The sequence below is a fragment of the Chroicocephalus ridibundus genome, chromosome 6 (genome assembly GCF_963924245.1).
Source record: "Chroicocephalus ridibundus chromosome 6, bChrRid1.1, whole genome shotgun sequence".
Lineage (NCBI taxonomy): Eukaryota > Metazoa > Chordata > Aves > Charadriiformes > Laridae > Chroicocephalus > Chroicocephalus ridibundus.
Window position 1 is genome coordinate 58,047,043 of NC_086289.1, and position 21,767 is coordinate 58,068,809.

General features: G+C 42.6%; 1 protein-coding gene across 8 annotated transcripts; it reads right to left on the bottom strand.

Moving 5' to 3' along the window:
• Nucleotides 1–95: 95 nt before the first annotated feature.
• Nucleotides 96–21,587, bottom strand: PASK (PAS domain containing serine/threonine kinase). Of its 8 annotated transcripts, XM_063340226.1 has the most exons (17): nucleotides 20,678–21,285; nucleotides 19,363–19,598; nucleotides 17,208–17,378; nucleotides 15,716–15,856; nucleotides 15,026–15,160; nucleotides 14,053–14,346; nucleotides 13,526–13,688; nucleotides 11,880–12,054; nucleotides 9,370–10,256; nucleotides 8,515–8,696; nucleotides 6,455–6,622; nucleotides 5,591–5,716; nucleotides 4,839–4,973; nucleotides 3,148–3,347; nucleotides 2,122–2,255; nucleotides 990–1,136; nucleotides 96–781 (listed from the first exon to the last, which is right to left on the bottom strand). In XM_063340226.1, exons 1-17 carry the CDS (start codon nucleotides 20,847–20,849, stop codon nucleotides 681–683), a joined length of 3,567 nt encoding a protein of 1,188 aa, XP_063196296.1. In that variant the 5' UTR covers nucleotides 20,850–21,285; the 3' UTR covers nucleotides 96–680. The 8 variants fall into 8 exon arrangements, 7 of the variants coding, with proteins under 7 accessions (XP_063196296.1, XP_063196297.1, XP_063196295.1 ...); XM_063340227.1 differs by lacking the exon at nucleotides 2,122–2,255 and having other exon boundaries at nucleotides 20,678–21,286; XM_063340225.1 differs by lacking the exon at nucleotides 96–781 and adding an exon at nucleotides 21,364–21,587 and having other exon boundaries at nucleotides 998–2,255; nucleotides 20,678–20,891.
• Nucleotides 21,588–21,767: the final 180 nt, after the last annotated feature.

Sequence of the window (21,767 nt, forward strand, 5' to 3'; positions counted from 1 at the left end):
GCATGTTCCAAGAGCGGCACGCTGACATCACCTTATTACCTACGCCCCAATATGGTGAATTGGTTAAAATTCTCTTTATTGAATCTCATTTTTCTTTCCAGTATTTCTGTCTCACCAAAATCAAGGACTATTTTCCTGGATAGAGAAGATTCTGACAAAAAACAAAGGGGGGGGGAACCCCTACACAATGCAATTCTGCACAGTTTTTGAGACCTCTGCACACACAAACAACTCCCAGGGCAGTCAACGGAGACAAAGGTGTTTGTTCATTCACTTTTCAGAAAGAGAGAAACTATGTATAAAAAGTCAAAGCATCCAATAAAAATATATTCCGAGTTATGGGCAATTTAAACAAGACATAAAAATTTTTGTCTCACAGCTTTAAAACACATTCTGTATAAGAATAATTACAACTGCTTATTAGTGAGAAGCTTCTCTAGAGGAACCGTGCCCAGGCAGAGCAGCTCAAGGCTGCCCTGCCAACCACTGGACCTTTCTACAAGAGAGAGGCGCTTACAGTTAGTTCATGTTGGTTCTTGAGTGACGGTACACGTCCTGCGGTAAGGCAGGTACGGTTCCACGGGGAGGGGCTGTGTTGCGGAGAGGGAGGGCAGTGATGTCCCAGACCCCAGGCCGGGCACTCCGCAGCCACTGCTTCTTCCCGGCAGGGATCCGCGCACTCAGTCAGGAGCGTTCAAGCATGGCTCACTCTCCATGCAAGGAGCTGGGAGCCTGCCTCCTTGTGCACACGCGCCAGAACTGTTTCTGAATCTGCTGCTTTCTAGGGAGAAAGATAAACAGTGAGCGGTGAAGCATAGGTCGCGCTGGTCCACGGGCATATCTTCAGACTGAGCGCCTTTGGATAGCAGCAGGTGACCTTCTGGTGAGAAGTTACCTTGCTAACTACAGCTCAGTCTTCTCATGTAAATCATTACTGCGTGCTTGGCAGGCCCCAGGTGGAGGAGAAAGCCTTCAGAACAACGTCTCACCTGTCTCGGCAGAGATGTATACCTCTTCCCAGGTATAATCACCCAGGTTCACAGGCTGCTTCAGCCAACGATCCTCTACTAACATTGCTAGAGTGGTGCGCTGCTCCGGAACAGGGTGCAAAAGCCCAGCAATGAGATCCATGAGACCTGGGGAGAGACAGCAGTAAGAGGAACGGCTCAGGCTGTATTTTAGGCATGCTGGGAATGCAAGGTATGGTTTATATGCAAAGAATGCAGATTTTAATTACAAATCCTCCCTGTTAATCCCTTGTGCAGTACTGTTATACCACAGCCTTAGTCACATGTGCTCAGCTCTGGGAATGACCTGAGATTGCCGGGTTGTGAAAACAGAGAAGAGAGAGCTGCGTTATGACACGAGGAGGACAGAAGTAGAAGCAAATGCCACAGAGGCAACCCTGACTCACTGTTTCCAAGCCCAGTCTTGTCCTGCAGTCACCCCGTGTTTGATATATGGTTAAAGGTACGCTCAGGGTTCAGGGAAAGCTTCCAGAATTTACCAGCCAATTGCAGCACCCTGAAGCCTTTTAACAATAGACCCCAGAGAATTTGTTGATGAAGATTTCTTTAGCCTGACACGCAATTAGTTTTCTACACCTCCAACAGAAAACAAGGCTAATGTACTTTTCCTACAATTCATTCAGAAATTCTAAATTCACACATTATCATCCATCCAAAAAGTGACATGGCATTGATTGGCAATAGCTTAAGTGAGATAAAACTTGCGTTAGTGCTACATGAGTGTCGTTATTGATGTTAAAGTTACCTACTGGAGCGAACCTTCCCATTATTTGTTCTGGCTTTCTCAGGTATAAACCTCACTGAAGCTTGACAAGCTGATAGGTTGAGTCATCGTAATAAATGAGAGGCCTGGAATTTGAAACTAATAAAACATAGGGCAGATAGCTGTATTCATCGTAGGCACAAAGAACGGCAGAACATACCTGAAACGAATACCTCAGATAGCTCTGCTTCAGTGAGCAGCTTTTAAAATCATTGCAGAGCGCACTTGGAAGCATTTTGCCAGTCTTACCCTTTATTTCTGGGGAATAAATGTCACTCATACTTTTCCAAGAGATCTGCTCCTTTAGAAAACCAAATGAGAAAAATTCACCTTTTGACACAGGCCGAGGAGGATTCAGGTCAGCTGCCACGGCCTCCTCCAGCTCACAGAAGGGATTCTCTCCAAACACTAGGGTATAAAGCGTGACACCAAGTGACCACATCTCCAGCTCAGGGCCCCGGTACCTACGCAGAGATAAATTTGCCTAAACTCAGACTGCAAATACATAATTGTGTGCTAAAGAAAATAAAAAGAAAAAAGGCAGCTGACAGCCCTCATTTCCAATTTTTAACACGGGAAGTTTGTGAGAATTCTAATAAGGTTCTCAGGTGTTTTTGAGAAGTCTGTATTATCCTTCTCCACAAAAGAAAAACAACCAAAGAACGGCCAAACAATTTCAGTTGATGAGTATGTGTAATATGCACCTAGATTTCCACATGCATAAGTTGGTGACAAGAGAACTTAAGCCTCCTCCTTCTCCACTATAATCCAAAACTGTCAAGGAAACATTTAAATGGAAGATTAGACACTTCAGTGGAATCCCATTTGCCCCCTCCCATTCTTTTCAAAACAAAAGATACTTGGAAATAAATATTAACTATCTAGATCCCATCTGAGAAAAAGGGACAGTTTCTTCACACAGTGACAGGCTGAATTCCCAGGGCAGCGCTGCTTCAGCTTCCACCTAGTTCCCAGCAGGGATTTCCTCTCCTCCTTCCATAGCTTTCCCCCCACTGCTGCCCCATTAAGAGGAGCTGCCTGAAGGACCCATGAAAATAGCTATGTTCTTGAACTTGGCTCTGCAGCAGGACAGACATCAGTGCAAGGCTTTGCAAAACATCTGACCGGAATAAGAAAGCCTATCAACAGACTTAGTCAGGAACAACCTGGTATGTATTCAAGCCTTTACAAATAATTTCTGTCACTGCAGTGCCCTAAATCACACTGCAGTTTTCTGTGGTTAGATATTCTAGTAGAGCACCAACGGCAAAGCGCTTGGCTTCTCTATTCCAGCCCTTACACGCGCATTGTTTCGGTGCGACGGACACAAAAATTACTTTTCAGAGGGTGACATACGGTTTGCCAGACAGCACTTCTGGTGAGCAGTATTCAATTGTCCCACAGAAAGTATAAAACAATTTTCCAGGTTCCAGGTAGGCAGCTGAACCAAAGTCCACTAATTTAATTGTGAAATCTTCAGCAATGACAATGTTTTCATCCTTGATATCTCTGTGAAGAATGTTTCTACAGTGGAGATACCCAACAGCTGATACAAGCTGAAAAAGGAGGAAAGAACTAGGCGTTACTACACAGAGGTGTCCTTCTGGATAGGCCACGTGGCATCTCAGAGTTCCGATAGCCACATTTTGTCACTATATAAACAAGATATAGATCCTAATTTTGGTAACTGTAAATGAATTCAGGCGTGCCTGTCAGCATAGCTGCAGTGGGTGTTACAATGCTCTTGGGAGAGAGACTTAAAAAAGCCTTTGCTTGCTTTCCTCTCACAAATGTGCAGGAAGATGGCATGCTATGGTCACGATGTGCTTGCGTTTTTTTGGTTAGAAGCATCAGAGCTTACTGTTACAATCCTGCAGGTTACTCTATTTTTAACCCAGCTTCATCTGAAGGGTCCTTTGATCTCTTCAGAAGGATATTACCGTGTACTTCCAACACTGCAGGATGACAAAGCACTTCAGTGAAGTTTGGTATAAATAATGTAGTGATTCCTAGATTCCATTATTCTTTCTGCATAATTCATAATTAAGAATAGCATCAGAATTATATCGCCTTGGAGACAATCGTGATCCCTACCACAATACATTTGAGCAAGAAAAGCAGATGGCTGAGGGAGAAGTTTCTATTTATAATACAAAGCTCCCTCTGCAGAGAAATACTGTACAGGTCTGAAGTAACAAAGCGCCCTGACAACCTCAAAGCTGGTTTAGGAAAAGGGCTTAGCCATCAGAAGTCTAAAGGGACTGCAGACTGCAATTTACGAATGCACACTGCACAGCAGACACAGAGAAGGTGCATTGCTTTGGATACCGTCTTCCATCAGCACAACCAGGTGAGGGGAGTGTGGACGCAGCAGTGGGTTCGCACGTGCAAAGTAATTCTTGCATACCTTCGAGCAAGGAATTTACTCCAAAACACATGAGGGGGAATTACCTGGGGAATACTTGTGTGGTTAATTCAATGAACAAAGGACAATTCAGCTCTCAGGCAAACTTCTGACTCACAGTAACTACCTTGAGTTATTTTGCATTATGCCACGTCAAATTTCAAGATCATGTCTTGATTTTAAATTCCTTAAAAAGAGGAGAGCCCTTTACCCCTGTAGCCAACCTAAAACAAGCATTGATCGAAGTGGAAGTGTGGTGTTTAGTGAGGCTTGGGGCAACTTCCATGCGCTCTCCTCCTCCCACGGAGGAAATATTACTGCTACATGAATGGGCATCCTGGTGACAGGGGGTGTGGGCTGCTACGATCACAGCCAGGAGGTGATGGCTCTATAGGAAATCCTCATATGAAGTTAGGTACTCTAAAGGTTTCTTTGTTACAGGTTTCTAAGTTTTCTGCAGATGGAGTTTCAGTTAGCTAGAAATCAGTCCTACGGGATAATGACGACGAGTTCTGCAGGTATTGAGCATGACTCTGATTCAGCATGCCTGCCGATTCGACGGTAACTCTTTTGAGAAAAATTCTGATTCTTATATTAAGTAATTCTTACCTGCATGTAGCAACTGTACATTCCCAGCTCTCACCTGTCTGAATATATAGCTCGCTAACGGCTCATCCAAGTTGGGCTGATTATCAATGAATGTAAAGAGATCCAGACCAGATCCATGCTTCTCCATTACCAACTGGAAGAAATGTTCATTTTCAAATACATCCAGCACCTATAAATAACAGAGTTTTTAATCATGTGCTTCATCCTCAAACTGTCTTTTTTTTTTACTTTAGACAAGCACTGCTCTCCTCTTGGAGATTTAATCAACGTGTATTAAAATCTTTGATATCTCATTTCACTGAACACAAACATTTCTTGAAAAGACAGCATAATTAAATCTCAGAGCAGAATTAAAACCAAGACGAATTCTCTTTCTGAGAAAAAAAAAAACCCACCCAAACAACACAACAACCCCAAAACAAGGAAGAGGAATCAAGATATGTATTCAGATTATTTACTGAACTAGTACATGTTCAGATGTGACATCACACTTACAAGATATGCATCCTATCATCTTGAAATAACATATAGACTTTTCTTCTGTTGAAGTCACACATTCAGATCTACGTTTACCTCAATTGTTTGGGGTAAAAGTGTCAAAGCAAGTGATAGTCTGCTGTAACATACCCTCCAAAACAAAGCAGGATAGGTAAGTTCCTTTCTTTCCTGATAAGGTAGATTTAATACAGGACACTTCCTCAGTCCTGAAGAGGAACATGGGACACCAAGTATTCAAAGGAACCATCTGATGCGGTTCAAACTGCACTCACTTTGAGTTCACTGTACCTTAACGATACTGGGGTGCTGCAGCTTCAACAGGATTGCAATTTCTTGAGTAACTCTCCCCAGATCAGGATCATCCACCCAGCAGTCCTCAAGCACCCTCTCCTTCCAGATGAACTTCACAACAACCTACACAGACAACTGCATTCAGCATCACCTGCAAAAGTATGGCTTCGAGTGTTTGGTAAGTTAATTTCCAGGAAAAATGTTAGTGAATCACATTACTAGAAGGACAGAAGTAAGTCAAAGCGCATTGCTTTAAACATATTTGAACTAATTTAGTCCTAGAAGCCAAACGATGCACAGAAATGGAAGAGCTTTATTTTCTTTTTATTGATGCTTTGAATTCTGAAGACATTGACAGGCCAGCTCTCTTATCAACCCAACGACAGCAGTGGTGACTTTTGGCATAGGGGTAGTGGAGGGAAACGAGCACTTAACATCCATGGAAAGAAACACCAAAGCTCACCTCTCAACACACACACAAAAAAAAGAGAGGAGGGTCCCATAACTTCAACATGTCTACTCCGCATTCTTGAGTTGTGGCATGATAAAGACTTTGACGTTTGTCATTGTCTTTAGTAAAGGAAGACTAAAACCTGTAATTCGGTTAAGCTTGATGTTTCTTTCAACAGGTTAAATTAGCTATATGGTCAGTCTCGTTCTGTGCCATTTGTCCTACGTAACATTCATATACTACACGGCATCAATGAGAACATTTTGCTGATCAGTGATTTCAGATTTCTGTTTAAAAAAACGGAAAACCCCAAGCTACCAAATAGCAGCGTTGACAGAATATGAACACCCTAACCTTTCAGTTCTCATCCTAAATAATTATTGCAATGAGATCTAAAAGAAACATTTAACCTGATGGTGATTTTTCTTGCCCATGGCAGTCCAGACAAAGCCAAAAGATCCTTTGCCAATAAGACTGAGAGTGTTGTAATTTTTTGCATATTCCCCCTCACATGCCCTTAATCCTTCAAGCTCTTCAGCTCTTCGGGAACTCTCAAAAAGTGAAGTTGATCTGCTGGCCTAGGTACAGATTAAAAAAAAAAAAGCAAGAAAAAAATGAGCAAACCACAGAATCATGTTTATAAAATTAAGCAAATACTGAAAAGATAGTACACATCTGCAAGAATAGCTAAAAGGAGTGGTCTTTGGTTTTGATAGCAAGAACTGTATGTTAACGTAACCATCACCATAAGAGACAAGTTAAGTCAACAGTCCGCTCTCAGCAGCTACAAATACTCCTAAATTCAGGGAAAGGTAAAGAAAACCTTGCACAAAATTCCCTGTGCAAGTAGGAAAACTAATTCATTGTAGCCCATCATCAAATTATAATTTTATTTGATGAATAAAAAGTGGGTTACTTTCAATGTTGTAATTTTTACTAGGCAAGTGTATTCTAGATGGACAGAACTGTCTATAAATTTGGCGATTTCTATTTGCCTCAGTAACTTAAAAAGCGTTACTATATAAAAGATACTAAATTACCAAACTTTCTGGTAAAATAGCATTTTAGTTCTGTAGATTGGTTTCTTAGCAGACACAAAAAGCAAGCAAGTTCAAGGCATACCCTCCTAAATTTTAACACCCAAGTAAAATCCCTAGTAAAGAAACACTGCATGCCTTCCTATCAAGGCCTGCAACACTGCACGAGAAATTAAACACAACAGAAGTTTTTCTTGCTCTGAGGATAGGGCTTGGGGTTGTTTGTCTCAGCGATTATTCAGTTTCTCCACCAAAGATGGCATCTAAAACGCATGATAACAGAACACCTTTATGACATCCGCAGTATTCCATATGAGAGGAAACACAAGAAATCTCACGGGCGCGTTTGTTTTGAATAGTGAAATTTGGAGTTACACATGAAATGGTCAGAACTGATTATATTTCAACATACATGTGCCCGTACATTGAAGAGGATTTTCTAAAAGGAAAACAAGAACCACCTTATTACTCAGCTCTCAAAGGTCTCATAAAAAAATTTCCAAATAGCAAGTTTTGCCAATAGCCAACCTTTTCACTCAAATATCTACTTTATCTCCCAGCTCACTGACTGAAGTCAGAGGAGGGAAACTACACGTCTAATCATCTCAATAAACAGCAGCTCCTCAGAGCCTCCTGGAGTTTGGAACTGTCGCTGCTGTACATGTTACACACGTGGTATCTAAATATGTACGTACTTCTCTGTTAAGGTCATCATAAAATCCAGCTACATAAAGATCTAGGGAGTGCATACATTTATTCAAGGGACCTAGAAGATCACCACTGCTTATTTCAATTGATCAAAGATAACTATTTTCCTCTACAGCCTTGGTGAAAGTACTGTCAGTTTTACATCCCGCTGCTAACCAAAAAGCAGGCCTGAGCAGTTCTGTGTTCAGGTTTTATGGCGCTGACATGTGCCTACTGTTCAGCTACGCAGTGGTGGCTTTGTGTACACCATCCCGAACGCAGCCTCTCGGGAGGCAGCTAAGAACTGCAGTTTTCTTTCGCTGACACAAGTCAACAAATGAAAGTTTTCAGGCTCGTATTCCCTTTTTTAATAGCGTTGTCATTGGTGCCAGTGTGATTACATTGATTTAAAAATTAATCTCACCACACTGGTGCAAACCTCTATTGTAGATGTATCTAAGCCAGCCTAAGAACAAATTATAAATTAGGTGCTTTCATTTTTCAGGCTGGAACTAAGCCAAACACACACTACCAGAAATGTTACAAAATAGCAGTTTGCAGTTTGTCCTTTTTACAGCAGGTAAACATTTCTTTTGACATGAAAATAGAGAAACAAAGAAACAGCAATATCTGCCCACCCTCTCATGACCTTGTTTTCATTAGAAAAACTTTTCGACTTTAGCTTCAGCTTAACAGTCAAGCGAGGAGAGAAAGGCTCAATATTATACAATGGTAGAATTTCTTACTTCTCCAAGACTATATGTAGAAAGATCTGCAATAGACTGGGCAGAGCTTGCTAGACTAGAGAGCAACAGCCGAGTCTTTGCTGCGGCTTCCTTCTGGCTCTGTAGAAGGTCTTTCACCACCCAGACACAGAAAAGTACGGCAGGGTCCTGCAGTTCTACACGTTTCACTTCAAAGAGTATACCTGTAGAAACAGGTGAGGAAGTTCAAATGGTAGAATGCAACTTCAGTGTTGGACAAGACCACAGACATTTTAGGACAAAATTCTGAGCTCTTAACAAAGTGAATTCCTCCATTATTCATTTGGGGAACACCTACTAAGTAGGGAAACATCAGAGGGGCTGACAAAAGCACAGCTATTCTAGAGGTTGTTGGCAGCTACCTCCATACTTCCCACTCCCCAGCAGAAACTTTTGTCAATGTCCAATTGTGATTATTAATTTCACATTGTTATCCTAAATTACATAAAAAAGGGGATTTTATGCAACACGCCACAGAATCCAGCTGAAGGAGTGAACAAAACACATTCCATTACACAATTTAAATACAAGTTATACACTGGAGCTTATATTTTCTCTTCAGAAGTTATCAGGTTCAGATCTTTTAATTGTGTTTTAAGAATATTTCTGACTATTCAGGCTGGATTAATTTCTTAGTAACTTTGTATTTTATACAACTTGCTTTTCCGATACGCTCTGAGTAGACTTAAATGCCATTTTTTCTTTTAGATGCAAGAGCTTCCTCCTTCCTCTCCACTGCGAGCTTCTATCCAGAATTGTCTGCTGTCCGGAAAAATGTGGGCAAAAAAGAGCATCCTGATAAGAGTTTTGGGAAGAGGAGAAATAGGTTTAACTTACTTAATTGTGAACCATCTTTGTGACAGCAATTTCCAGTGTAGCTGCCTTCCAGAATCTCCAAGGTCAAAGGAACTGCTGGATTCAGCCTTCCTTCTTGTTTCACTGGGGTCGATGTTAATTTTATCTCCATATTTTGCTGCCCATGTAACTGGCAGTCTTCTTCAGGACTATCTTTGCTTTTCAGTGGGTTTCTGTTGACGTCGTCCCCCACAGTCTCTGCAAGAGTTTCAGGCTTATCAAGAAATGCTTTGGATGATCCTTCAGAGTTTTCTAAACACCTGTGGGAGGCCAGCCACCCAGAAGAACCATGTTCTATGGCATCACCATTCAACAGCTGCTTTTCTTGCCCAGTTGAAAAAGCTCTGTTTTTCTGAGTAAGCATATTGCCTACAGCCGCGTCCACTGCATTAGAGGAGGATGCTCCTACAAGAGCTGCAGTAATACCTAAATAATTGTCTGAGCTCCCCTTGACACCAATATTCAGACCCAGTACCTCAAGACCAGAGCAAATACAGTTCAGCGCAGTGTCTGATTCTTTAACCTCTTCAGAGTTTGTGGCAACTCCAGGTGCAGAAGCACTGCAACCCGTTTTATTGCCTGAGCAAACATCACGGACAGTATTTCTTCCATTTGCAAAGAGGGATGAAGCATCATTTAGCAGGCAGTTTTCAATGACAGCGTGGCCAAGGCTGGAATGTTTTGCATCACACACGAAGTTTGGTTTTGACAACTGTGCTGTAACCATGTGGCTTTGAAAGTCTTGTCTGCATTCCGGTGTTGTCCCAGACCAGGGCTCATCTATTGTTGGTGTTCCAGGTGAGTTACCAATAACATCAGAAGGCAGCTTAATTGGGCCATAGGATGCGGTATCTAGACTGTCTTCTAGCCTAGAACAAACAGGTGACAAGGCAACATTTACTGAAGAAGCTTGTCCCCAGGCATCAGCAGAGCGCTGACGCTTCAGCATTTCATACAGTAAGCTACAGATCTGCTGGAAATTTACTTCCTTGATGTCTTGATGATGAACTTGCAATCGATTAGGCAAGATACCAGTCTCACTGGCATTTCGAGTCCCAGATGCACTTGATACTGCACTACCACTGCTTCTTACGGGAATCTTCATGTTCTGACCTAAATCCAACTGTTCTGAATCAGACAGCCTTGCAAAGAGCATCTTTTGAGAATTATTTGATCCCACAGTTTCCACTGTTCTACATTGTTCCACTGCTCTGATTCTGTCAAGCCAGGTTTCAGGCTAAGGCTCTCTACGATGGGCTGACAGCCCATTGGTAGCAATGCTGTCTTCACTGCAAGGATTCAAAGTTATTAGTGATATAATGATGATAAAAAAAAAATAAGAAAACCACCATACTGTATACTACCCACTCTTCTGTTACCGTGGTCACTGTTTAAAACCTGCAACGATCGTTTTATTTTTAAGTTTAAAAGAAAAAGGCAGAAAGCCGTTGTCACAGGCACACAAAATCCTAACAAATTCCATCTTGACCAAAGAAGAGCAGGTACACTCTTTTCCTATGGATTACTTCCGTCTCTAGCTTAATTTCTAAGTATATATCATAGATCGCTTACCACAACAAAAAGCCAATACACACGGCAGGATACTTCCAGTCCTAAGAACAGAAGATCCCTTGTCTGTCCAACAGAAGATGGATGTCCCCATCCATCAGTTTAACCATGGTTCACCGAATCTCATAGCACAAGGTTTTTTACAAACATTTCTATTAGTAAAAACGCAGAGTAAGAGCAACAATCCAAGCAGCAGAGCACTTAAAATCTAAGTATGATATGAGAGACACAAACCCAGGAAAGCACAAGGAAACAATGAGACTATCAGTCTCTTCAAAAAGCAGCAAGAACTGTGCTGTAATAGTCTATATATTAAAAAGGGCAGTAAATATTTGCCAAGGGTTAGAATTGTTAATGTGGAAGGCTTAAAATTTGATTTAAGATAAACCATGTGCATTATATAGGTATTTGTGCAGAATTTCTATCCTTGTAACAGGAAAAAGACCTAGAAAGCTACAATAAAAATGTCTGGACCCTAGTAACACAGTAGCCTGTTTTAATGGATGACCTGACAGTTACACTGAGCACCTGAAGGAATAACATTTAGAATTCATTCCAGGTAACCTAGCTTCAGTGCAACACCAGCTGGTGGATACCACGGAAGGAAATAAACATCCACTGTTTCTGACCTAGCAAAGATAGAGCCTAATTACCTTCCCTAGCCTGGGTGAAGCATTTGGTCCTCTTTAGAGATGGAAGTTCTGTAACTTTACAATTGTAGGTCATACCGATCTAAACAAAAATCTAAGCTAGGCAAAACTCGACCTGTCTTGCAAATAGCGCTCAGATTCTAAGGATGGCAAAGTGCAGAAGGCTCTTGTTACACCTTCCCACAGACATGACATAAGTGAAGAAAGCTTTTTTGCTGGCGATTGCCACCGTGGCTCTTCACTTCTCGAATATGCAATCCGTGAAATGCTTACCTATTAGAGGGTGTGGATGTCACTTCAGGAGGTGAGGGAGTAGAAAATAAACCAGTCCCATTCTTTTGTTTAGTCTCATCATGTATTAATTCGTCATCTTTGTGTCTTCTTTCCAATTTCTGCTTTTCATCTCTCGACAGAAAGCTTGCTAAAGATACAGCCAAGAAGTTGCTATCTGTACCGAACAAGAAACAAAATCATACCAACTTAGCCTTTTATGTTTAGGCTTCAGAGACTACAATGATTAAAACCAATTTTGGAACCGCCTTGGTTTGTCTCATCCCGAAGGAAATGAGTATAAAACACTCGATTCAGGCAAAGGGATACAAATATGAGCGCTCCACTCTATTTTGGCTTGAGAAGTCATCACATGCAGGAATCTAAATGTTTCAGGGCTGCTAAAATTTGCCTTCCTATCAAAGCTCTTGGACAAGTACTAGCCTCCTGGGTTAGCTCCTTGGACTAAAGTTCAGAGGCCTAAAAAAGGGCCAATGACCATACAAAGTCTGGAAAGAAAGTGATCGTACAAATAGCAGCAGCCAAAAAAAAAAAAAAAGCCCAAAACACACATATACTCCCCATTCCAAACATTTAAAATGAAAAGGTTTAGACTGCATTTATATAACTCACTGCAATTGCAAGACAAAAGGTAAAGAGTCTAAACACGCTTAAGAGAAAGAATAAGACACGATCTTCTTTCCTTCCACAATGACAACAGATCAAAAAAACCGAGTTTATAAGATGAAGTAAACCAAGTGTTGCTAACGAGTGAACAAATCTCAATTTGAATCTAGAACAATCCTTCCATTTAGTAAAGACTGAGTGCCAACAATGCTTCCTCAATGAACAACTGAATTACTCCTAGATTAGAGGCATAATTTCATCACAGAATTACCTAAGAAATTGCACTGTCTACTAACTCTTCTTTGTTCCAGTCGTGTGCATTGGTTTCAATGCACATGTGCATTTCTAAGCAAAGAAAAGAGAGAAAGAAAATAGGAAGAAAAAAACCTCCCAAAACTAAGCAGACAAAACCATAATCGTGCGACGTGGATGAAAGTGTGCACTTGCTTGTGTTCTCTGTTTTGAGCAGAGCTAGCTGGAAAGACAGGTTCGGAGACATAGCGCTTCCTTACTTCTGTTTATTCCTCTTGTGTTCAGAGAAATACACTTTTGATAAATAATCTGTAAATGCCGTGAACTGCATCAGAGGAATATGTGATGCCTCCTAACTGAAACACCACAGCAATGTATCATTGAATATTAGCCAGCAACATGAGCCAATTCAGAGGAATATTAGAATTTTCCCTTAAAATATTGTCGTAAGTATCTACAGCTCTGCTGCAATACTGTCATAAAAGCTCTATTTTACATCTCTTAAAATACTCATAGATTCTAACAGGGGAGGAAGGGAAAGGGAAGTGCTCGTTAAGTACAAAGCATTCTCTATTAACAGTGTAATTTCCAACTTGAATATTCAGTTTCATCTTCTTAGCAACAAAGAGGGAAGCACAACCTTAGGTGAACAATTCTGCTCACCTTAGGTTGTAGTGGAAATCCACCTTAAAAACTGCATGGATGTACATTGCTTTTACAAAGCACATTCCCACGTTCACAGGCAAATCTCTCATTTCTATTAATTTTACCTTTGTTACAGGAGCCAGAGCCAGCTGCATGGCAGGCAGCAACATCTTCAAAGATGCACTCACTCTCTGTCCCTGTGGAGTTGTCAAGAGGAGGTAATGGCAAAGAACAGTCACTGCTTCTCTCCACGTTGTTATAGAAACCAGGGATCAGGAACGTAATGTTCTAAAACACAAAACGAAGCCTCATAAAGCTAAGCTGACTCTCACAGGCTGGGGGCAAATCCTAACAATCCATGTTTGTGGACCTGATTCTGATCAATAGCCAGGCAAAAGTGATCCACATGACTGATGGAGAACATATACTTGAAATCCATACTAGCTCCTCCTCAGCACTGCAAGACACAGCGATTACAGCAAGGGAATTTGCGCATCATCCTACAACTCACTTGCTGAACACACGGAACACAGAGCTTTTGTGACAGACAGAAATGAGTCTAAAAGACCGTGTAAAAGACAACTATACAATTCCAATGGACATGCTGCCAGACACAGCAGTCCTTTGGAAGGGATTAATACTCCTGTCTTACCTTTCCCAACAGTTCTTTCTTCTCATAGCCAAAAAGCATTAAAGCAAAACTATCCTTGATGCCACAGATGGTTCCATCTGACTGCACAGTAATAAGACCACTGATGGTGGAGAAAACCACGACTGTAGCAGAGTAATGATAGCCTGTGAAAGAGCCTTGTTTTTCTGTCTGCGGAACGCCATCTTTCTGCACTGCCGCTTGGTCCTCCTCCAGAAAGCTTACTTGCAGCTTTAAACTGAGAGGAAACATGTTACCCTCTCTAGATTGGCCTACAGCTCGCTGGATCCTGAGATTCTAAATTAAAGAAAAAACAAAACAAAACAAAACAAAAACCACCAACAAACAGAAAACCACTAACTAACCAAATGTTTTGGTTTTATTTCAGTATTCATATCAAATTATACAGGAACATTCTCAGGAAAAAAGAGCAGGAAAAGAAAAATGAACTAATCCTGTGAATATCAAAATGAACAAAATCCGGTTTTCTAAGGATTTGGAATCCAGTATTGAACTCCTGTATGAATATCCTGATGATGAAGACCAGGAAAGTCCATGCTGCAGCTTTTCAGCAAATGAGGCACTAATAAGCCCTCTTTTAACTATCTAGTTGCCCATTTGCAAGATCTGCGTATTCTTTAGACACCTTAAATAGATATGACTGAAACCGGCTAAAGAATTCCAAGGAATTTTAGGGAGCTGACAGAGACAGCACAGTTTCTTAAAAAGCCAGGATTGAAGAAAAGTGTCTTTCACCAGGACAGACTCCACAGTGAGAGGCCAGGGCTTGGTCTCGTTCCGATTTCGGAAATATTCAGACAGCAAGCTCCATAAATAAGCAGCATACCCTTTTTCAGGGAACTTATGCTTCTCTCTGAAAAGGTTTTCTGCTGTTACGTAAGGAGGGAAAACAGTGTGCACCTAAGTTCCAAATGACATGGGTACGGAAGAACACGGTTCAATGCTTATACTATACCTTTGGGATTTTTTTGCCTAGAGGAGGGATCTGCACAGAAGGAATCAGGTCCTTTATGTGGAGCCCAACTACTTCTTCCGATGTTGGGTAGCCATGGAGATGGGCAAAAAGGAGGTCACATGATGTAATCTCTCCCTTGGAAAGAAAATTTACAGGACTATTTTAATTTTAGCATTTTAGCCACAGTCCACTCAAATCCTTTAACAACGGTTTCTGCAAATATCTAAGCAAATAGCAGGAATTTTCATTCTGCAGTCTCTTTGTGGATACAACTACCTCAGACACAGCATAATGCAATACTTCTCTGACATTATCGTAGCCTGCCCTTTGCTGTAGGGGAGAAGCAGGGGAGTCCAATGCTCCTCGCAGAAGTTTTCCTCAGCAAGCTGATCCCTTCTCAAGGGCATCCCTGACGTGAATGAACAACCTCCTGCCAAACCATCACTCTTCAAGTCTAAGAAGTCCCCAGGGGACAGTGTATTTTAATGGGACTTGTCAAATATGTCAAGGTGGGCTGTATGGGAGAAATACACACAGGTGCTGCATATGCAATCCCAGTTTCACACAATGCTATGTACGAACTTCACGTTCACAAATAGTAACGTGCCTACTGGCTTTTAGACAGGTTTAATTTGCACAAAAACTCTCACACAAACCGCGGTCTCATTTGATCATTAGGAAAACACTCACGTCATCCCTGAAGGAAACAGAAGCTGAAAGTCTTTCCACTGGTTCCAGCACAACCACACAACACTGGCTGTCCTTGCTTCTTATTCGCCTCAGCCAGATCGAGACAGGGATCTTCTCTTTGAGACGGCCTATAACATCCACCTTTCCATAGGATTCAGAGATGCAGTCATAATTTACTAAGACCGTGGTTACTTAGCAAAAATTTCAAACAAGAATAAGATATTGAGCCAAGATATCTCCCCGTCATTGTTAGAAAAACTTTGTTTCTTGACTAGTTACTGTTTTTTTTATTGGAAGAAACACAGTTTTAATACAGAGGTGAAAAGGTGATTCACTGATCATACACAAAAAGTCATGGTTGCTTTTGCATTTTGTATCTTCTTCCACCACCCCGTGAAGGCTAAAGGCATTTCCTTCAGCATAATAAATGTGCCGGTCTAACACCTTGCATTCAATGAGAAGTGCCTTTCAGAGATGCCTTATTTAAGAGATTTTCCATGCTGCTAATGAATACTCCGTAGTAGTAACACAGTTCTCACTTCAGGCTGCAAAAATAGCAGTTTAATTTCTTATGGGACGAGATTCTTCTCAAATCAGAAAATGTTTACCTCATAAACTGCAGTGTTCATATCAAGCCTTTTATAATTTTTACATGATCTTGACAGAATGGGTTTACGAGTTACACAGTGACTCTTATAACATACTTGGAATGGCTGTAGCTTAGAATTAGTGCTTTTATCAGCCATTTAATTTTAATCCTGGATTCCACAGAACTAAACTTCAGATTTTAATTTTTTTTTTCACTCCCCATATGCAATTGAGGATTCAGGAAGATCAAGCTCTGAGATGCTGACAATTTCAGTACAAAAATAACATACCAGGAACAATAGGAGCTCATTTTCCAACTATTTTCTAGTGACAGCTCACGACAGCAGCAAAAGAAAACAATTTTTATACATCTCTCATGCAGTTCTCTTATAAATGCCACCACTATAGGCAAAATATCAATTCCACTCTTTTGCACCAACTAGGGCGCTTTGGCACATATTTGGCACAAATTTTTGACTGACTTGTAACTTTATAATATGCACAATGCAATTTAAGATCATTTTAAAAAATACTTTAAAAGACCAGCCAATTGGGAACTTTTCCATAATAGGTTTTTCCACGTTAAGCAATCTATATTGATTATTTTTCATCTAGTATCCTTTAAGTTCTAATTTGGTCAAGTCATCATGACTATACGTGTTGGCAGCTGTGAGGCTCTCACGGATGCCTCCCAAACCATCTTTTGCCCTTTGAATTCCCACATCTGCAAACTTTTAAACAATACAGTCCTACAAATGACATAATTGCCAAATGCCCGCAAAGTTAAATATATCAGGAAATTAGACTGAAACTGACAAAAAAAATCCAACCAAAAACCCAAACCAAAGACTATAAAAACACTGCAGGTGGTGGTGGGGAATATTTGCTTGAAAATTTTACCTACCACTGTTCCTGAAACCAGCAATGAACATTCATCAGTTTCTATGTACTCCTCACCCACAGTTTCCCATACTTCTTGACTGGATTTGGATATCAAGTGGGACAGCTTTTGACCAATGAGTTCCTGACTACTGCAGCCAAGCAGCTTGCAGGCTTTGTCATTAGCCACTAGGATCTGGAAGAGCAGGAAAAAATAACAAAACAAAGAATAAAACCTGTCAGTTTTGTTAATAGATCATCACCTCCTCAGGTTGTTGCTTTAATATCTTGTAATATCCCTTCCTCTTGGTTCTTTCAAAGTCTGAACTTTTAAAAAACAGTTCACTAAAGCTTCTTATTCTAGGACATCCCTTGCCCATGCATCTTCTTGGTTAGGAGGGTTTGAGACATTGCTTTCATAGAATCATAGAATCATAGAATTGTTGAGGTTGGAAGGGACCTTTAAGATCATCAAGTCCAACCTTTAGCCTACCCTGACAAGAGCCACTTCTAAACCATGTCCCTCAGTGCCCCATCTACCCTTTTTTTAAACACCTCCAGAGATGGTGAATCCACCACCTCCCTGGGCAGCCTATTCCAATGCTTAATAACCCTTTCAGTGAAAAAATGTCTCCTAATATCTAATCTAAACCTCCCCTGACATAACTTGAACCCGTTTCCCCTCGTCCTATCGCTTGTCACCAGGGAGAAGAGGTCAGCCCCCATCTCTCTACAACCTCCTTTCAGGTAGTTGTAGAGGGTGATAAGGTCTCCCCTCAGCCTCCTCTTCTCCAGGCTAAACAACCCCAGCTCCCTCAGTCGTTCTTCATAAGGTTTGTCCTCCAGACCCCTCACCAGCTTTGGAGCCCTTCTCTGGACACGCTCCAACACCTCAATGTCCCTCTTGGAGTGAGGGGCCCAAAACTGAACGCAGTACTCGAGGTGGAGCCTCACCAGTGCCGAGTACAGGGGGATGATCACTTCCCTAGTCCGGCTCACCACACTATTCCTGATACAGGCTAGGAGGCTGTTGGCCTTCTTGGCCACCTGGGCACACTGCTGGCTCATATTCAGCCGGCTGTCAACCAACACTCCCAAGTCCTTTTCTGTCGAGCTGCTTTCAAGCCATTCTGCCCCAATCCTGTAGCGCTGCATGGGGTTGTTATGACCCAAGTGCAGGACCCGGCACTTGGCCTTGTTGAACCTCATACCACTGACCTCAGCCCATCGGTCCAGCCTGTCCAGATCCCTCTGCAGAGCCAACCTACCCTCAAGCAGATCAACACGCCCGCCCAGTTTAGTGTCATCTGCGAACTTACTGAGGGTGCATTCAATCCCTTCATCCAGATCATTGATAAAGATATTAAAGAGAACCGGCCCCAGCACCGAGCCCTGGGGGACACCACTTGTGACTGGACACCAACTGGTTCCTTTCAGGTTTCCTGCTTTCTTTTAACCACGTACCTGCTCCAGCCTCTTGTGTCCTTTAAATAATCACATCCATGGAGTTACTACAAAGTTACATTTGCAGACAAAGCCTGGACAGACCAGAAAATTTTATCCACACCTGAAGGCATGCAGTAATCATACCAGTCACTGACATACTTAAGCCTGTGTTACAGACCAAGTCAGGATTAAATGCCTTCAAGATGGGTAAGCCTGAACTGTCAGTTCAAGCTAAAAATGGCACAACTCTTTAAAGTTTTCAGTACTCAATTTTATATTAATGTTTACTCTCAGGACAGAAACAGAGCCATTCTCTCCCTCACAATGCAAAAGGCATGTTGACTGCAGCAGATAAAGTGATCTCGTGCCACCACAAACCCATCCCAGGGTTGGCACTTAACAGACAGAAGGCTTGAAGCACATTCTGCTTTTCGTTTCTTCTCTCATGCCACATCACAGCTGCATTCTTTATTCACTTTTTCTGTTTGAAAAAAGACTAAAGGCATCCGTGATTCTGCTACTGTCCTGTGTATTTTGCTAACTACAACCTGCAATGGAAATAAACACGTCAGTCTTTAGAAGACTACTGAGCTTGAGCAGACTACAAAGTGCCTTCATGACGCTCTGACTGCCTGCAGATACACGTAAGAATAACTGGCATTTTAGCCTGTCTGATGTCATACACCCTATGCCAGTTATGGCCTGCTAAGTTTAGCAGTTACTACTGCAAATACCTCTGTTGTGGTGGCATCCACGGTGAAGATGGCTTTGTTTGGGTTGCGTGCAGCAGTTGGGAGGTGCTGACTGGATTCCTCCACAGCGAGGGCATGCAAAAAGGAACAAGAAGAAGAACTTCCAGTGGAAGTGGAAAGAGAGGCAGAATTCCACTGAGCCCACGAGTTACCAATTTTGCTGGTACAAATGTTACGAGCTGCCAGTGAAGACAAACAGAAAGAGCTCCATTTCTCCCCTGTGGGAAGATAAAGATCAGCTGTGTAGCTACAACAGTCTACTACAGGAGTATTAGACGAATGGATAAAAAAATTAGTTGTCAGCTGAAGCAACTGTCAAGTAATCCCAAAATACACGCTTCTAGATTACAAGAAATTACAAGAAAATAAAATACATAAAGCTAAAGAAAACAGAAACAATTCTAATAAACGTATCTTTTTGAATCACAGCCACTGGAACAATTAAACTCAGTCTGCAGGCTAGAAAAAAATTGCCAATGTCAATAAGATTCAACCAGACTAGCCAACTTCTATTTTTCACTTAAGTTAACAGTTTAAAAGGTTTTGAAATCTCTCAAGTTAAAATTGAAACTGTTATTAAATACAATTACAGTAGGTGTTCAAATCCTTATTAAATACTGCATTAGTCAGAAGCCACTGAATTAACTGTTCAGAAGACACGACACTGAAATACCTCTGCCCACACTAATGCTTTATGTTACACAATGCCGAATGATTGTACTAAAATTTTCAAAAGTTCTGCCTGTAAAAAATGTTTCCCTGGGAAGTGGCATCTGCAGCCAAATGCCATTGCTCCACTCCCAAAACAAGAAGCAGCTTTCCAGTTTAGCAGTACTGGAAGGACCATTATGAACAACTCATCACAAGGAGATCTCCGCATTTATGCGGCACATACAGTCATGAATAGGCTCACCATGATAAAACAGAGAGACCTGTATCTGGACACATAGCGAACTGCAAAGTTCCCCTCCTAACAGAATCCGGTACAACAACATCTTTCCCCCCTACTGGAAATTTTTCACATTTTAGATAATAATACAAGGTGGCAGGGTGGTCCAACAGCAGCCAATGAAGGTTGCCCAGGGACAAGTACAAGTGCAGAGCACCTACCCACCAATGCATCCCCTGTAAATGCTCCCAGCCTGCGGGAATTTATGGCTCAGATGCTTATTGAATAAGTGCTTTCTGGCTTATTGCTACCGCCTCTAGGCTTAGGGGAGCGGAGGATGAGGATCTGAATGGTCTGAAACACATTCACTAACGACACGTGAACTCAGTCTCAAAACACTTTTCTCACCTGACAGAGATGCTCTAAGCCGGCAGAGTTCAGAGAGCTGACTTTTCCTGCTCCTGCTGACCCAGGGGTAGGATCTACTTAGCTTATCAGAGCCATTCAAGTGAGCAAGGACTAAGCCTACTGATGAAGGCAGAAGGCCCCCTTCAGAGGGGCTATAAGTTTTGGCTGCCATGATGATGCTCTGGTTGCCACACCGCACCTAGTGAGCCACCATCTGTAACAGAAACATAAGAAATTCAGTCAGCCTTACGGTCAGGCACTAACGCTCGGCATGCTGGCAGGTAACGATGCCTTCTAAGCCAAAGCACAAAGCACAGCCCTGTAAGTTACGCCAAGACTGTGGCTCATTCTGCCGCGTCCCGATCAACGTTTGCTCTGTGTTGTTAATGCAGGGGTGACTCCATTGACTATTGCCCTGCCCTGGCACCACAGGATACCTGTGATCGACAGGACGCCTCCACCCTATTTCTGTAAGAGCTACCAAAGGCCCAGCCACCACCCTCTCCCCATTCCTGCTCGCTGTAAAAGCAAAAGCTTTGGTAACTTGGGAAGCAATTCCCTGGTTTTCAGTCAGCAAGCGTTGCACAGCCTCCCTCCTCCCCACCCCGGGTGCCGCTCGCACCGCCCACCCTCCCGGGGCTGCAACGCAGGACGCCGGCAGTGAGGCAGCCCCAGCCCCAGCCCACCGGGACGCCGCCGCCACCGCTTCCCAGGGCCGCCACCACAGAGCCGGCGGGCGCGAGGAAGTAGGGGGCGGGACTCGGCATCCCCGCCGCCCAGTAAGCGAAGGCAGGGGGAGAGCGGCACGGAGGGAAGCCAATAGGACGCCGGCGCGGGAAGAGGCAAAACTCATCCGGCGTCAGGGGCTCCGCGGCTGCCTCCAGCCTCTCCTTCTCCCGCCTCTCCTCCCGCCGCCGCCACCACACGTGATGCGCTGCTTCGAGGCGCAGCCCGGCCGGCCTGCCCTCGGGTCCCCGGTCCGGGGGGGGGGGGGCGACCCCTCCGCAGGCTGCCAGCCATCCTCCGAAGAATTTGTAGGCGGAATGACGAGGCGGGGAGCGGCTCGTAACGTCTCAGGCCCGAGGGGCTG

What these genes read in the sequence shown, in the direction of transcription:
- PASK (XM_063340225.1), bottom strand. Translation starts at nt 20,849, where the DNA reads ATGGCAGCCAAAACTTATAGCCCCTCTGAAGGGGGCCTTCTGCCTTCA. An exon ending in TGGATGCCACCACAACAGAG is followed by an intron (nt 17,379 to 19,362) that starts GTATTTGCAGTA and finishes CTGCTCTTCCAG; the next exon opens with ATCCTAGTGGCTAATGACAA. An exon ending in AGCACCCCAGTATCGTTAAG is followed by an intron (nt 4,974 to 5,590) that starts GTACAGTGAACT and finishes TGTTATTTATAG; the next exon opens with GTGCTGGATGTATTTGAAAA.